Consider the following 17070-nt stretch of genomic DNA (forward strand, 5'->3'; position numbering starts at 1 on the left):
GGACTTGTCAAGAGCATAATCAGGAGGTGTCTGCAAAATGCTTTCTGGCCTGAATACATCTTTTCTTACAAGACCATTCCTCTTCCGGAATGAGGCTCCTATGCAGAATACCCATCAGTTTGTCATTATTAATTCTACCAGGATGGGAAGGAAATTAGTCTAAATTTTAGTGCTCAATGAGTCAGAACCAGTTAGAAGTCACCTCTGGGTACTGAAGCCTTCACAACATGGCTCTGCAATACCAGGTGCTCAATAGCAACTAAGAAGCTCTTGCAGACATCAATATTTTCCCTTCTATTTTCTGCTTCCTTTAGCACATTTTTAGGAGATGGGAATGCAGACTTTTTTTTTACCTTTATTAAATCAAGATCTTGATCAGGAAGACAGAATGGGGACACATTTTGGTCACCAAACAACACAGTAAGATGTTTTCAGTGGTGGCTTAATTTATTTCATTTTAAATTAGAGAGAGACATCAGTATCACATTGATAGTCTGTCTGTGGTGGCGATTGCTATTTCTGCCCTGAGCTGGGACCAAAGTAGAGAAAGTTAATCAAATTCAATCCTCCTGGTTTGCTCCCCTCTCACTCCGGGGCTGTAGGGTAGCTAGAGGAGGCAGGACAGATCTGCTCTCACAGTGTAGCTGCTCTCCTTGGACTGCCTGCGGACAGGCGGGATGGCATCTCCAGACCTGGAGGAATTAATGAGGCAAGTTCGATGGAGATACTGAGCCTTCCCCTGCCCTGTCCTTCCCCAAGTATGCTGGGCTCTGTGAGCAGCCTGGTTATTTCATGCTGTGGACAGTCCCCAAGTCACACTCCCACATAGGAGATGTATTTTCTTTCCTCCCTGTATTTGATTGCTGCTGCTCCCACGGTCTGTTAGCTAACCCAAACTGATTTAATAATGATTCACTGGCAAAAAATAATCAAACAAACAATTTCACTGGCACAGGCATTAAGATTACCTTGCGTTTAGCCACTGTCCTAAATTCAGCCAAACCGAAAACTCTGCAGAGCAGGAAGGGAAGAGGCCAGACACCCTTAGCTCTGCCCCCAGGAAGCGAGTGTGGAGCATGTGGACCATGCCGGGGGGGGGGGGGGGGTTGGAGTCTCCTGTTCCCTTGGGTACAACGTGCACAAGCCGGGAAGCACAGGGGAGGAAAAGGCATCTGTGCGGTGCAGCACTACTTGGTGAGCTGGAAAGGCACGTGACAAACATTTGAAATGTTTCAGACTGATCCATCCCCCTTCCCTGGGCCGGCGCAGAGCTCCGGCAGGTGCAGCTCTCCACAACCCTCTATTAAGAGCTGCAGCCAAATGCAAAATCTAACCCCGAATTATTATTATGAGTCAGAGGAGGCTGAAAGGACCATTTCACAACCCTGATTGGATTCAGCTGCAGAGTTCGCCATCGGCAAATGATCTACGTGATCATCGTGCCAATGTTGCAGTGCTTTTAAAATGTCCTGACATGTGCTTTACTATGAGCATCGCTGGATTCTGGCCGGTTTCCAAGAAATGAATCTTCTCAGCAAATATTCTGCAGGGTGAGCATAACGTGGTCTGTAACACAAATGCAAAACACGGCTGTAGTTTACCCTGAGGGGGACACTGATGTGGTGATCTAAATGGGCCTTTCTGGCCCAGACTGCCAGGATTGTAGAAGTCCCTTGCGGGCAAGGCTGGAAGATTGGGTAAGAATAATCAGGAAACAGCAATTAGCTTCACCCAAGGAGATTAATGAGGAAAGAAAACTCTTCCTGCTATAACAGTCATGGCCACCAGCCTCCCCCTCCCCCCCTCTCCCGTCCCTTCTCATGGACAGCCTGCAGCCCCGGCCCCATCCGACAACCCTTCCCAATGCCGGGACACTGGTTGCAGGACAGACCTTTTATTCTCTTCTGTTGGATTACAAATTTTGCTGTGCTGTGTTATGCCCCAGATTTTATTCCAGAGATGTATGAGATAGAGCTCTGCAACGTGGAGAGAGCCACAGAGGGCAGCAGTTGCTGGCCAGGGCTGGCTGCGGGATTTGGGGCTGCAGGGGAGCTGGAATTGCTCAGCCTGGAGAATAGTCAGAGAGAGGAGGGAGCCAGACCCTTTCCAGATGTGCACAGCGAAAGGGCAAAGGGCAAGCTGCAACGAGGAAATTCTGCTTGGATATCGGGAATAAACCTTTTCGCTCCAGGGTGGTCAGCACTAGCACAGACTGCCCAGGGAGTCTGTGCTTCTCCTTTCTTGGAGATACTCGAAACCCTGCAGGACAGTCCCTAAGCAACCTGCTCTAGCTTTGAAGCTGGCCTTGCTCTTAGCAGAGAGTTGGACTAGAGACCTCCAAAAGCCTCTTCTTCCCTGAACTATTCTACATTTCTCTCATCCTGTTTTTGCTTCATGCTTCCCCTGGAAATACACGAATAGTCGGGGAGACCCAGGTGGTTTAGTAAAAGCCTGGCTTGTGTTGGCTCGCTAGACACAGCAGCAAATATTTGGCAGTTTGTGGGTAAAGCTCTGTGGGCTACAGCAGTGGCGTGGACTGAGGGAGAGGAAGGAGGAAGGGCAGAGTAGCTGCTGGCTGCACTTTTTATCTTCTGGAAAAATGCATACGGACTGAGGCCCAGGGACTGGTTTCATGAGCTGGCCATGTACCCACACAGTTCTCCCTTACCAGCGGGATGCCAGGTGTAGCGCCCAGCCTGCGCAACTTTAAGGGTCCGGTCCTGAGCACCACGCAGCCAGCCGAGCACCTCCTCTCCTACCGAGTCCCCAGGACGTGCGGGGGGCCCTGAACTAAAACGTGGTCCCACTGACACCACATTTTCCTCCTCTCTTCATCCTCTGCAGAGTCACGGTTACACTGGGTGCAGAGAGAAACCCCATGGAAGAGTGGTGGCTGCAGCACTGTCACAGCACGGAGGCCAGAGGGTCCCCAGGGTACTGACTGCTGCAAACAGACCCCTCCAGCCTGGATGCGGTTACAAAGCAGATTTTTTGCTTTTGTTGCAGCCTGTGTTGGCAGCGATCTTCTCATTTCTGCATTTCTGTAACACCCTCCTGTTTTTGTCAATAGGGTTGACTTATAGCCCACCTGTAAAAAACTGCCAGGGGCAGAGAAGAGTGGTGGAAGGTATTTTCATTAGGGAGCAGGCATGGCAGATGGCCAGATTTTACAACAGTTGCACTCACTGTTGTTACAAATACGACCCTCCTCCCTTCCAAGCAGAAAACTGACGGTAATTTATCTTGAAAAGCAGACGGTACCTTTTCTGCTGAGGCTTTAAGCAAAGTAATGGGATGCCGACATTTTCCTGGAGCTGTGCTTAGCACCAGAAAGCAAGCTCTGGGGTACCTAAAGGCCGCCAGTTTCGTGCGAGCCCCCAGCAGCTCCGGCCCCGTCCTGGCTCCTTCTCCCCCGCCTCCGGCAGCTCGGAACCGCCAGTGACTCCCGAGGCCGGCCGAGCTGCACGGCGTCAGGAGGGAGAGGAGCCCGGCGCATTCGCGGGGCAGCCTCACACCCCCCTCCAGACAGTATGTTTGGAAGTTCAAGAGCGAAGCGGATCAGAGAGGCGAGCGCAGACCGAGGTTTTGGGGACAGGGCCCTGAGGCGGTGCCAGGCGATTCGCTCCGCTCCGGTTTTCCCCGAGGGAGGCACCGGCAGCCGCCAAATGCCGACGCTTCTCGCCGGTTGCAACACACTCGGCCTGCCCTGGGCTTCACACCGGCTTTCCGGCCCGCCTCCGCCGCAAGACGGAGCCCCCCGCCCGCAGGTCCCCGTCTGGGCTCCCCCAGCGGGGCCCGCGCCGAGCACCGGGCCGGGGGCCGCCGAGGCGGGAGGACGGCGCACGCGGGGGAAGGAGCAGGGCGGGGCGGGGCGGGCGGCCCCTCAGGGCTCAGGCGAACGGCCCCGCCGGGCAGAGCGGCTGTCGCGGGGCGCCGGTGCGCGGTGCGCGGTGCCGGCCGGTGGGAGCAAAGCGGGCGGGCGCTCCCGGTCCCCGTCCCCGTCCCACTCCGCGCGCCCCTCGCGTCATGCCGCCGCCTCCCCTGTGACGTCCTCCACGACGTCAGCGGCGGGTGGCCGCGGCGGCCCACGTGGGTGCTGACGTCGCGGTGCGGACAGCGGGCGGGACGGCGGCAGGTGAGGAGCGGCGGGGCGGGGGCGGGGGCAGGCCCGGGTGGGCGCTTCAGCGTTAGTGGCAGCGAGCGTTACATGTACGGGGGGCGCGGCCGCGGGGGCCTCGGCACGGCCTGGGCCCGGCCTCCCCCGGCAGCGCTGGCAGCCGGGCTCTGTCCGGGTGTCCAGGCCCAGTCAGCCAGGCCCTGTGCGGGTAGCCAGGCCCTGCCAGCCAGGCCCGGTCGGGGTCTCCAGGCCCTGTCAGCCAGGCCCGGTCGGGGTCTCCAGGCCCAAGTGGCCCTGTCAGCCCTGTGTGGGGCTGGGGGAGACTTTTGGCTTGGGGCCAGGCCAGGCTGGGGTTTTTGGTGAGTTTGGGGTGCAGGTGGGTACTGAGGGGCAAGCGGTGGGGTTTGTGCCCCAGTGCGTGGCTGTGAGCGCTTGAGCTGCCCTGCATGCAGCCAGCCCAGGCCAGGGAGGCTTGGTTTTGAGTTGGTGTTGCAGGTTCCTGACAATGCAAGCTTACATGCTTATTTTGAACAAGTTTATTCATAAAAGAGAAAGCCTCATCCTTCTCATAATTTCCTCTATCTGAAGCAAACAGGACGTAAACACTCAGGGTGGTCTAACACAGCAGCCACAGGCAGACCCAGATGTAGCCTGACCTCCTGGCCTTGCCTCCCTTCCCTGCCGTGGCACTGACACACACCCTGACCCAGTGGGCCCCGTGTCCCCAACCCTTGCCATCGCTGGCTCCTGGGGTTCCAACAGCCCATCGCTCTGCATGTGTGTGGGAGGCAGGAGGAGGTGTCTGGTTCCTCTGCCAGCATTTTCGTGGTTGCTCTTTGCCCTGTGTGTCTGATGGAGATGCTGTCCAGGCGGGATCTGGCCTGGGCTCTTGGAGAACTGACTCTTGTGGTCTGAGTGAGGTGTAGATAATGCGTGTCTAGACAGTGACAGGTTTTGGGATCCAGCTCTGACTGCCATCATGCTGCAGTGATACTTTGCATGTTACCTCTGCTCTGCCTTAGTTTCCCCATCTGTAAAATCGGGAGTGGCTTCTGACAGAATGATTGTGAAAACAAATTGGTGTAAAACAGCACATGCTTGCAAGATTTAATCATAAGTCTTGACAAGCAAATGCCTGGCCCTTGAGGTTCTGTGCTCCCCCATGGTTCACCCTCAGTGCATCTCTAATCTTGCCAGTGGGATGTAGCATTAATGCATTTTCAGCTCTTTGCTGGGGGATGAGAATGTTTTATGGGGGGCAAAGTTTGTTAGCCATTTCAGTTTTGCCCTTTGCTTTCTCAGGCACACTGGAGCTTATGAAGGCCAAGCAAAGAGCTGAATGGTATTTTGTGTGAGCAGAGGCAAGAAGCGTCCAGACGTGGGGGACTACAGAGGCAGGTAACATGGCAGTCTGATACCTTTGAAAAAGTTAGGGCAAGGAATGGGACTGTTTCTTGCACTACTAAATCCACTACTTTCATTTCAGCTGTGTTTGGTTTTAATCACTGGAGTGATTAAATAATGATAGAGAAGCTGTTTTAACTTTGTAGAGGCTTATAATTATGGCCAAGAAAGGAAAGGTCACCTGTTAAAAATTATAGGGGGACCAGAGTAAATGACTACCAAAGATCTGGGAGAAAATAGCTTCTCTTTCTCTGGAAATTGAAGACAATTTTATTGGAAAGTTTGTGGAGGATTTTTTTAAAGTGATTTCTTATAGTGTAGGGGTTATCTAAAATAGATGTCCTCCTTAATATGGGTTTTGTTGCTAATTTAGCTTAGTTGTGTTTTTAATATTGCAAGCAAATCTTTCAACAGTGAGAGTACTTTTTTAATGATTATTTTTTTTTTTTTTTTTTGTCCTTGAGAGACTCTCTTGTTTGCTAAGAAAACCGTGGCTTGTCAGCAAGGAGCTTTATTAAAAGGCAAAGCCTTGCCATTCCTTGCCTATTTAAATGAGACTTTCAGGCTCCTGGAGACAAAGCACAGGTCAGGAAAGGAAGCTGTGTCTTTATGAGTTTGTAGAAAGATTCTTTTCTGCTGGCTAGTCGCTCTGTTGTTGCTCTCTCTCCTTTGTGTTTTTCCTCTATCTGAACATAAATCAGCAGCAATGTTATAGAATGTTACAGCAGCTTGTTACAGAGGACAGACAGAAACAATCCCAGTATAATAAAGTTCAGTGTAGCTTGCAAACAGTGTATAAAACTATGAAATTTGTCCTGGAAATAAATCTGAGGTGTACTCTGATCCCAGTAAAGGCACTGGAGTCAAGATACCAATTTGAGGATTTAGCGTATAGTGCCTTTTGAGCTTGATTTGCTTCTTGTAGTCTGGGTTTTAAAACACAGTGTACCTGTGGGCAGACAGTCAGTCACACGCAAGGCTGAGGTGCTCTAAACTCCTTGTGATGAGACGTGTGAATGGTGGTCTTGGGTTGAGATTTTTACACTTGAATGCATCAGGTCTTGGTTCAGTTCCTGACTTGGTCACAGTGCTGCTGTGTGACCTTGGTCAAATCATGTCTTCCTATGGCTTGTGAAATGGAGGCAGCTCTTCTGCCTTCCTGTTTAGACGGCAAACGTCACAGGGCAGGGACTGTGCCTTACTGTGTTTTGGCATAAGACAGTAATGTTGCCTGGGGCTCCTGGTAGTTACTGACGTGTAAATAGAGTAAGTGCCTGGATAAACAAAAAATGTTTGAGACTTGCATGCTGTTTGCTTCTCCCATCTATGATCTGTTTGTGGACATGGCTGTGAAATGAGCTGTGAGATGAACTGGTCAGAATAAAATACTGCATAGCATGGCATTCAAGCAGCACAGAGCCTGCCCACCTTGCCCTGGGAAGCGACAGCATTAAAGTTGTAAGATCCCAGCACGTTCTTAAAAATGTGAAAGGAATGGGTAGAGAACTGGGAAAGGGATTAAGCCCACTTTGGGCACCCTTTGGAGATGTGAGTGAAGAAAAGATGGAGAGAACACCTGAAGAGGCTCAGGATACTTGATTTTCATAGGCTTTCAGGCTAGGCCTCTCCTACAACTTGAACATCCTCTGCAGTCAGTTGGTGCCTTCCACTGCAGCCTTCACTCGTGCCAGCACAGCAGCATGGCCTGATGCATCACTGTGCGTGGTGCTCACAACAGGCCCCGACTATTGATGGTTTCTGGGTAGCAAATTGAGAGGCTGGTGTCCACTGCAATGCCAAAGATACATCCATTGCAAAACCACAGCAAGGGAGGGTGGTTGGCCTGTGCCCTTGTTTTGCCCTCTGATCTGGTGTCTTCCATCCAGCCTGTGCCCCACCCCTGCCTGCCTGACACCAGCTGAGATCTGCAATTTTGCCAAAGGTCTTTCTGCAATTTTGCCAAAGGTCTTTCTGCAATTTTGCCAAAGGTCTTTCTGCAATTTTCTGCATTTGCCAAAGGTCTTTCGAGAAGGTTCCTTTAAGCCCTCCTAATTGTCGCCTGGCAGTCACTTGTGAGAGCTCAACGGGCTGTTCCTCCTGTTATAGTTGTGTTCTTGCTAGGTGAACTAACATGCAGCCCAGAGGTAAATATGGCCAGTGAATGCATCCCTGTGTATGTCCTTGGGAGCAGATTTATTTTGTCTGCATTAATCCAGTCACCAGTCCACTATGAAACCCTGTGCTATAGTGAAACTTCTAAAAATTGCATTCTTAATTGGTCCATTTCTGAGTGCCTGGTGTGCATGGCTTGCTCTCCCAGCAGCCTGTGCTCCTGTGGCATATAAGCCACAGTATCTCTGCCCCCAGAGTGAAAAGCCTGAAAGTTTCTCTCAATGCACGTGATGGGTGGGGCTTCTTCTGATCTGTGGGTACTTGGGACTGTCAACATCACATGCCAAGACCTTTCCTGGCTGTCATAGGGCATGTCTGAGGTGCTCTGGTTCCTGGTGCTGTCCACATGCAGAAGGGTTGGCAAGTGTGTTAAGCTTGTGTGTATCACCACTGGGCATGCCAGTCCTTCACCAGTTGGGAAGGGTCCTTTACAGGATAGACCAGCTTTGACTCTCTGCTCTCAACCTGATCCCTCATTCTCAAGGAACACGAGCGAAGTGACAAGACAGGTGAAATTCTGGCCTGAGAGGGATGACATTGGCACAGTTGTCCTGAAGGGGAGTTTCCAGTGGTGATGGTCTCCAGCCTGTGCACGTGAGTGGCCCAGGATGGCTGGAGAAGCTCTCAAGTTTTGTGCTTTGTTTTAGTGGCTGGTAGGAAGATGAGTCCAAAAATTACAACAGAGCTGCTGAAGCAACTGCGGCAGGTGATGAAGAGTCCCAAGTATGTCCAGGAGCCTGTCCAAGCCTACATAGTGCCCTCTGGAGATGCCCACCAGGTATGTATGTATGGATTATGGGAATGATTGGACTTTCCTTCCCTGCAAAAAATAAAAGCCAGGGATAACTGAAATAATCCTTCGTTCACTCACTTTAATGATTCTAGCATAAAAGCCTGGGTAACCTGAGAAACATCATGTTGGAAAAAGTTTCTGGAGTCTATTCAGGAGACTGAGGTTTTTATGTTCTTGTAACAAATCAGCGTGGATGTTCCACCAGCAACTTCTCATCAGATTGTCTCCAGGGAGCTCAGACTGCAAAAAAGGGAGCTTGCCAGAGCACTTGCTGTCCCTATCCTGGCTGTTGGGAAGAATGGATTTACGGGGGGAGGAAAAGGCATTACCTGGGCTTTAGTTTCCCCATTAGCACCTGCTGATCAATATGTACTCTTAGGTGAGGTGGCGAAGGATTAGTTGCAGAGCTTTCCCTTTGCCAGATCCAGTTCTTGCTGGAATTTGCTGCCTTATCCTAAAGCCCTTCAGGTCCTGTGCAGAGGGGCCTTTGGAGAGGGAGGGAAGGAACAGGCCACAAGGACACTTCCCTTTCGATGCTGCCCTGCATCAGCTTGTTCTGTGCACTAGAGACAGGAGGGAAGTCTTGGCCCAGGGTGGTAACCCATGGCGGTAACTGTTGCCTGCTGCTTCAACCGTTAAGATTTTTGGAGTCCATGACATTAATTTTAAGTTGCTGAACTGCCTTTTACCTCCCCTGCCTGCTCATATGCTAGTTTCACTCTTCTGTTTGCTCTGTTAGGAGACCTGAGAACTGCCAAGGGTTTTTCCCTCTTCAGCCATTTTCAGGAAACAAAAGACCTGAAGCTTTCCTGGCTCACACCCAAAGCTCCCTTTTACCCCAGGGTGCACGAGAGCAAACTGCAACTGAACCAGAACCTTTGCCCTTGCCTTGGTACTGAGGTGAGCTGGGTCCAGACTTGCCTGTGCCCTGGGACCGTATGTGCAGCATCGTGTTTCCTCTTAGGGAGATCCAAACTTGGGCAGGTAGAAGGAAGGCATTTTCTGCAGCTGCTATTGTCTGCTGCATTCCTGCCTCAAGCTGCCTCTGTCCATATATAACTCTGGTTTCATTTCACTAGACGTTAAATGCTGTCATGTGAGTTGAAGAATGTGACCCTCAGGACTTCTGGGTTTTTCTGTTGCTTTCTTTTCCTTGACAGAGTGCAGTTAAGCAGAGAACCCCATGTTGCTATTTCCTGCTGGGCGAGTTGGTCAGGTTTCTCTGCAGAGCGAATCTATCTGAATGGAAACGATTACTAAAAGCTGCTGATTCTGGCGCCTCCTGACTAGCTAGTGCAGGGTTTTGTCTGTGAGGTTTGGGAATTGGTGCAATTTTAGCCATTGGCGGAAACCTGTTGATCCCAGAAGAGGCTTACTGATTCCAGGTAAATTGTGATGTGCTGAGATTTGCAGCTTCCCCACGTTCCAAGCAAGGGTTTGTTTCCTGTACGCAAATAAGAACTTTATAGCCCTGCAGACAGATTTTGCTCTTAGGCAGCTCCCTCCGTGACTCAGAAGACTGTGGTTTAATGATACCCAAACTTTTGGTGGCTTGAGCCATTTCCTCCCCACAGCCCAAGCTACTTATTGCTGTCCTTGCCTCTCTCAGCTGTTCCTGAGGCTGTCCTGGGATCCACATCAGAGAACTTGTCAACAAAGAGGGCTTTCCTTCCTGTGGTGTTGACACAGGGTTTAGATTGGGGGAAACTTTATTCCCTTCTAGGTTGCAAAGGAACCCCTGGATTGGACTGATGCTGATACACCCCGATGTGGCAACTTGCTGACTGATTTCTCTTTGTAACACTGGGAGTGTTTGAGCTCTGAGCTCTGTGATGCTTTTAATGTTGGTTTTCCTGCCAAGGCTAGAAGGCTTAGGTTATAATACTGCCAGGAGGCTTGCCACCAGTTGTATCCTTTGCTTTCCATGCTTAGTTGTGTAAGGAGCTGAAAGACTTGCAGAGCTTCTCAAACACAGCTGGCTCTGACTCTGGCTTCTCAAACACAGCTGACTCTGACAAGGCTGCCTAATACCTTGGATCATGAAGGGGTGAAATGCCATGCTTTTGGGAATGAGGCACCTAAGTCCTTTGTGGTTCGGTTAAAAATGCCTGTCTGAGCTTTTGGGGTGATGCAGTGGTAAGTGCAGGATCCATTTTTATGTTGAGTCACCCAGTTTACATTGAATCTGGAGTTTGCCCATGTTGGAATATTCAGAGATGGTAGGAGCTTTCTTCTTAATAGGAGGGAATGATGTTTGGATTAGAGCTTTGGTTTGGAGCCAGAGCTTAACTGGGGCCGGCTTCCACCCCCAGGCCTTGACTCAGTGAAAACAGATTTGGTTAGATCTGGCTGGTCTTCCACATCAAGGAAGCACCTGCCCAGCTCAGGGCCCCATGTTTGGGTTGGCAGTGATGCTGTCTTCTGCTCAGCAGAGATGCTGTCTTCTGCTCAGGGCTGGCTCCTCTGACACACATTTGTTCTGAGCCGAGGAATCAGTGGAGCTATAAAGCAAGAGACGGCTTGTGCACAGGTTGCACTGACCTGTTCCAGATCTTACCAAGGCAGTTAGGTTTCTGGCAGTGAATACTGACCTCCCTCCGAGTACACAGCAGTGTTTGTTCTTTAATGGCATCAGTGTCTTAGCTCTAAGGGCAGCGAGCTGCACTTTTCATTGCTGATCTTAGTTGACATTAGGATAGAATAAGCTTTAACATGTTAATGGCCCAACCATGCAGGCTCTGGTGATAAGCACCACGGATTTTTTTTTGGGGTTCTTCCTGGCTTAGCTGACGGTTTCTGTGATGCAGCCCCCAGTTCTGTCTGCGTGTCAAGGACTGACAGGTGTGGTGGAAAGCAGATGTGAAAGGCTTGAGGAGGGCCAGGTTGAAGGCCATCGAAGCTGCAAGACAAACCCCAGGGAAATACCTTGTTCTGACTGTGCTGTGGCCTCTACTTTGTGTGGCGTACACAGGTGTTCCCCTTGTAATTTTAGCTCGTGCAAAACATGGGCTCATCTTTGCACAGTGGGGGTTGCTGCATGGAACAGAACAGGTGGGTGTGCAAGAATTCAGACTGACAGATGAATGAACCATCTTCCCCTCCAGATCCCTTAGACTCTATTTTAAAGCCCATCTGCCTCATTGTAAACTCTTAAAACGTTCCCTGGATTTGTCTGTGAATGAGACAGCAGGAGGTGTTTCTCATACGGTCAAGGTCTTTGCTAGTTTAGGTCAGCTTTTACCAGATCTAAACCTGATAGACTTCTTTTTTTCCTTTTACATTTTTTATTTTAAATTGTTTTAATCCATTTCACTGTTCTGTGCTGTTGATGCAGCTAGCTCAGTGTTAACCCTTCCTATGAATGTGAGATTGCTTGTCTGCACAAGCAAACTAGCCTGTAGTCTCTGCTGCGTTGGTCAAGAGAAAGGGAAGCAAAGTCGCTGGAATGATTTGAGATGTATTTAGTGATATGATCCACAGTGGAAAATTTCCAGCATCCCCTTTACGCGTTGGTCCCTGGGAGATAGTGTCCCAGCTTTGAGCTGAGAAGTGTAGGAGAGGGAGAGTCATAGCAGTCAACAGGCTGAATAGTCATTAGGAAATGTTGAAATGGGGAACCCTCCTCAGGTCCAGCATTGTTCTGCCTTCATGTTCTGTCCTGCTGCTGTGAGACAGGCAGCCGGGGAATCGGGTGCTTGATTCTGTTTCCTGAACAACTTTGTCCTCTCTGTCTGCTGATGCCTCTGTTGTTATTTTAAAGGGGGTTAGTGGTGATGGTGGTGCTGTGGTGGGGTGAGGCGGATCCACCCCGTCAGCTATAGGTGTGCAGAGGGCAGTTGTCCTTTCCTGAGGTGGGTATCCTGACCCCTCTCCTTCCCCACAGCTGCTGAGCATATGTCACAGCCCTGTGGGGTCTGTGGGGCTGGACAGGAAGAGGCACAGGGAAACGGACTGGCTCAGAGATGAGGGCACCCGTGGTCTCAATACCTGCCCCATTTCTGCCAACTTTCATTAGTGGTTGGATAAAATAGAGAATTTCTTGGGAGCATATCCCAGGAATCTTCCCTGGCAATCAGGAGCAAAAGCTACTGAGCCAGATCCTCTCTTGGGCCATCGGTTTTGCTGTCCCAAGGCTCAGTTTTAAAATGTTACTGGTGAATGGTTGGTAGCTGCTGCCTAGGGCATCTCCCAGGAAGGGAGAGACATAGCTGTTCTGGAGGGGTTTTGACAGTGGGGTGATTGGGAGCAGAAATAAAGAGTTGGTCCCAGGTGCTGCAATTTGTGCTTCTCACTCAATCTTGTGTGTTGAACCCTCTGCCTTCTTTAGAACAGTGAAGAGTAACAGATTTGAAGGGAGTATTTTCTAACAATCAGGTGATTTAAAAATAGCCCTGGCCAGAGACAGGGAAATGCACTATCTATCACAGTAGGAACTAAAATGATCTGAGAATTGGGCTGTGGTTTCTCAGCTCAGTCCCTAAAATGTTTCTTTTGCCACAGCATAGCTGGGTGCAGAGAAACTTTATGGGCAGAAGAACAGACTTTGGTTTCAGACCATTTGTAAGGCACAAATCCAGGGGTTTTGCAGCTCAAACATCAGTGCTGTCAGCCTGAATTAAGCTGGTTTGCTGAGTTGTGCTAGTTAATTAACAGGCCTACTCAGCAGTTCTGACCTCCGAACTTGCCAGAAGTGGGATCCCATGAAAATGGTGTGTGGGCCATTTCAAGGTACAGTTGTTCTTTTAATTTTGGCAGCTCCTGTGGATGTCAGGTATCTGTGCATTCTCAGGCTCTTCTGTAATACTGCCAACAGATGTATCCACAAACACAGGTTGTGATGGGTTTGGGATGAGGATGGACTAGTAGTCTTTGATTCACTCTCACCCCCCAAACCATGGTCTGGTGGTTTCTGGTGTAGTCAGGTTTTGAGTAGGCAAGGAAGAAGTGAGAAGATCAGCATCTAATTATGAAAGTTTTTAACAGTTTTACCACCTTGATGATTTTCTTTCAATGTCATTGTTGTGGAAAAGAAAGTCTTAAAGGAATTCTTAGAAATGCCAGTGAGGGGACTTCATTGGAGATAGCGAATTTTACAGATTTTATGCGCTGATTACTCTGGTCTCCAAGATCAAGGGGTGCTTCTGGTTTTTCTTCCTTTCACATTGCAGCTTCAAAGGCAGCATTTGTTTGTTGCCCAAAGGGGAGGCTGAGTGTGAAATAAACATCTGCAAACTCTGAAGCACTTCAGTGTTTACAGACGTTTGTGGGAGAAAAGTGCTGCAGCTTAAAAAAAAAAAAACAGTTGAACATAAATACAATATAATCACAGATGATTAAATGTTCCAGTGGAGTAGAGCCCAGGATTTTTTAACTCATTTCATTCTCTCTGTGGTGTCCTTTACGAGAAAAAGCTTATCAAAGTATTTGTCATCAGCTGATTCCCCCCCCCCTCCCCTGCTGCTATAAATAATTGCTGCCTCTTTTGTTTTCTAGAGCGAGTACATTGCACCCTGTGATTGCAGACGGGCGTTCATCTCTGGATTTGATGGCTCTGCAGGTACCTTTCCAGAACTTGCGTTCTTGCTAATGTACATAATTCCCCTGTAAAGAAATAGTCTCATTCATGGCATAGAGGCAGGATGGAAAAGGAAGCCTATCCAGCTTGTTCGGACTGTTTTCTTCCCATTTCAGCATCTGCAGAACTATGTCTTGGCTACCCACTGGAATTATGTAATATCAGTGCAATAACAAGTTTTCAGAAAATGTTTGACCCCTGAATGAACCTCTTGTAAAGTAAAATCCTGTTAACTCTTTAATGTGGTGCTTGTAACCTACGGTCATTGTTTTTGATGTGCAGCCAATACGAACAGATTTTTACATTGCCTGTTTGGGCTGGGTGAATAGTAGATGGACTTTAGCTAGCCTTTCTGTTTAAACAGAGCCAAGGCCAGAAACACTGCATTTGGAAACTGAATGCTGTGGAAAAATTTGCTTATCTTGCCGAGACAGGATGTTTTCTTGGCTGTAGGATAGGTCTGTGTTCCAAGAGACCTAGTTTTTACCCTAGCTGTATCCTAAGCTCTGCAACTTACTCTGCTGTGTGATTGTTGGAAAGTCACTTTAGTTAATGGAGGTCTTTTTCCCCCCCCTAATTGTGAATTAGTTTAATAAATACTGCTACCTATGTGTTTGGAGGGTCCATTCATCAGTTCCTATGAACAACTCTGGGACCTCATGTGGAAGGTGATAAATCCAGGGCTGCGGGCTGCTGTTAGTGGGTAACATGAATCCTGTATTAATTTCACGCCTTCTGCATGGCCTCTTCATACCCTTCCTCTCTATTTTGGGCCCTTGTTATGTACTTGGAAGGTCTGTGTTCCCAGCCTAGTGCTCAGCGAATCAGTGAGGTTTCACACAGGGGCTCACCTTGTGTTTCTTGCTTCATCTTTTCAGGCTGAAGCAGCTTAAAATGGGGTTTGTGTTGGGGGAGTTTGGTAGAAGACAATGAATTCATATTTGGAAACTCTGCTCTGCTAATCTGGGCTTCAGTTTCTGGTGACATAGAGTATGGTGAAGATGCAGATACTCAAAAGACTTGGATTCAGTTTCTGTTTGTGCCATTTTTTTTTTTTAATTGCCAAGGGCAAGGCAGCTAGAGTGCCTTGCTGATATGTCACTGCCCTTCAGCTGTCTGCTTGCATCCCTCTATGTGGAGTCAGTGGAATGGGACAGACACTGAAACCAGCAGAAGTTTATGTTCATATTTCCTGTTCAGCCATCTCTGCTAGACCTGTAACATTTGGGAAAGGGCTGACAGCTTGGAGTGATACCCACATCTGCTAGCCTAGTAACAGCTGTTTCTTGTGGATGGCCAGAGCCCAGGCTTCCTCCCCATAAGAAGACGGGATGGAGTCCAGGGAGGTACAGTATGTGTTACTGTGACAACAGCCAAGTGGAGACCACAGTCTCTGTTACAGAAAGTTTGGAAAGCCCCATTTACCCAGTTCCACTGACTGGCTGAGATATGCTTAAGTTGAATTCATCTGAGGCAATTCATTAAGCAGCATCCTTGCGCATACTGTCTCTGATAGGATTTGGAAGATCATAGTGCGGGGGAAACAGTGAGTATCTCCACTGGAACTGGACTAATTTTTGAACAGTGAGCAGAGCTGCCTTTGGGGAATTGGGGTGCATTTCAAACACTCCCCCTGCTGTCTGTGTCTCTGCGTGGTGGCTGCCCACCTCTAAATCACTGCATCTTTTTGCCTTCCTGCCTAGGTACTGCCATAGTAACTGAACAGCATGCAGCCATGTGGACAGATGGACGCTACTTCCTGCAAGCTGCACATCAAATGGATAACAACTGGACACTCATGAAAATGGGTACGCAGGAGGCTGGGGTACTGCTCCACTGATAAACAGGATATTTGGTCACTTCGCACGTATTACAGCTTGGACTGGAGGGATACGCCATCATGCAGGGGGTTGGGACATCTTGGATACACTGCTGCTCCTGCTTTAGTGTCCTGTGACCCTTCTTGCCCATGGGTCTAGACATTCATTAATAGATGTATCTGGTTGGCTTGGACGTTTGGGTAGTGTGGGAATGCTTCAGTATGACTGCTTCTTTGAACTTCTTTTTTTTTTTTTTTTTTTTTTTTAATCCATGGAGGTCTGAAAGATACACCAACTCAGGAGGATTGGCTAGTGAGTGTCCTTCCAGAAGGCTCGAAGGTGGGAGTGGACCCTTTCATTATTCCGGCGGGTTGGTTTTACTTTGTCTTATAACTTTGGATTGGGCAACTAGATTTTGCTTCCTTGCTTCTCTGGCTAAGCTGTTGTGTGATGGTATGTAGCTAACCATGTTTCAGCCCAGAAAAGGGGTGGTGGGTTAAATTGTTGCGCAAAACAGGTTGGATTTCGGTTTTAGACTTGTGTCACGAGAGCTCCACAGCAATGCATTGACTCCAAAACACAAGGGATGAAAACTACTCTCTGGGCTTGCAGGGACCTTACCTGAAAAGCAGAGTCCTGATCCACCTCCTTTTGTCTGTGCTGTGGCTTGTCACGGGCACTTCAGTACAAAGTTGCTGAATGCCTTGGCCAGCATGTGAGCAAGAACACCCAGGCAAAACTCATGCTGCTACTCCTCCTTGGTGGTCTTGGCATCTCTGCAGCTTTCCCTGTAGGAAGCACATTCCTGGAGAGGTACCATTTATTTCACATGAATGAGTATCCAACTACTCATGCTTCAGAACATGGGGACCAATCCAAAGGTCACTGGAGGCAAGGGGAGACATTTTCTTGATTCAGCTAGGCTAAGGATCAGTCCCGTGTGTGGAAGCCCATGTCATCTCTTGTCTACCTTAGATCTAGCGTGGTTCTGCACTGTGGTAGAGGACACCCTTATGGCAACCTCTGGGGTGGCTTGTTCCAGTGACTTCTGTCTCCCAGCTGGAGCAGTTCTTCTTCAGCTCAATCATGAGGCTCCAGGGCTGCAAGGTTCTGTACCTGCTGCTGGCTGTAGCGGCTGCGTTTGTGGAACTGTAATTGCAATGGCTTTTGCTTTGTTTTTTTAACGAAT

General features: G+C 49.1%; 1 protein-coding gene across 6 annotated transcripts in view; it reads left to right on the forward strand.

The window, feature by feature from the left end:
• Positions 1-3977: 3977 nt before the first annotated feature.
• Positions 3978-17070, forward strand: part of XPNPEP1 (X-prolyl aminopeptidase 1) — a 32174-nt gene continuing 19081 nt past the window's right edge. Inside the window, exons 1-6 of one of the 6 annotated variants that reach the window (XM_075504590.1) lie at positions 3978-4135; positions 5420-5515; positions 8323-8471; positions 13980-14043; positions 15765-15869; positions 16159-16251. In XM_075504590.1, the coding sequence (XP_075360705.1) occupies positions 8355-8471; positions 13980-14043; positions 15765-15869; positions 16159-16251 (379 nt within the window). In that variant the 5' untranslated portion in view covers positions 3978-4135; positions 5420-5515; positions 8323-8354. The other 5 variants (XM_075504586.1, XM_075504587.1, XM_075504591.1 and 2 more) reach the window with 5 other exon arrangements.

The sequence above is a fragment of the Mycteria americana genome, chromosome 6, assembly GCF_035582795.1.
Source record: "Mycteria americana isolate JAX WOST 10 ecotype Jacksonville Zoo and Gardens chromosome 6, USCA_MyAme_1.0, whole genome shotgun sequence".
Classification (NCBI taxonomy): domain Eukaryota; kingdom Metazoa; phylum Chordata; class Aves; order Ciconiiformes; family Ciconiidae; genus Mycteria; species Mycteria americana.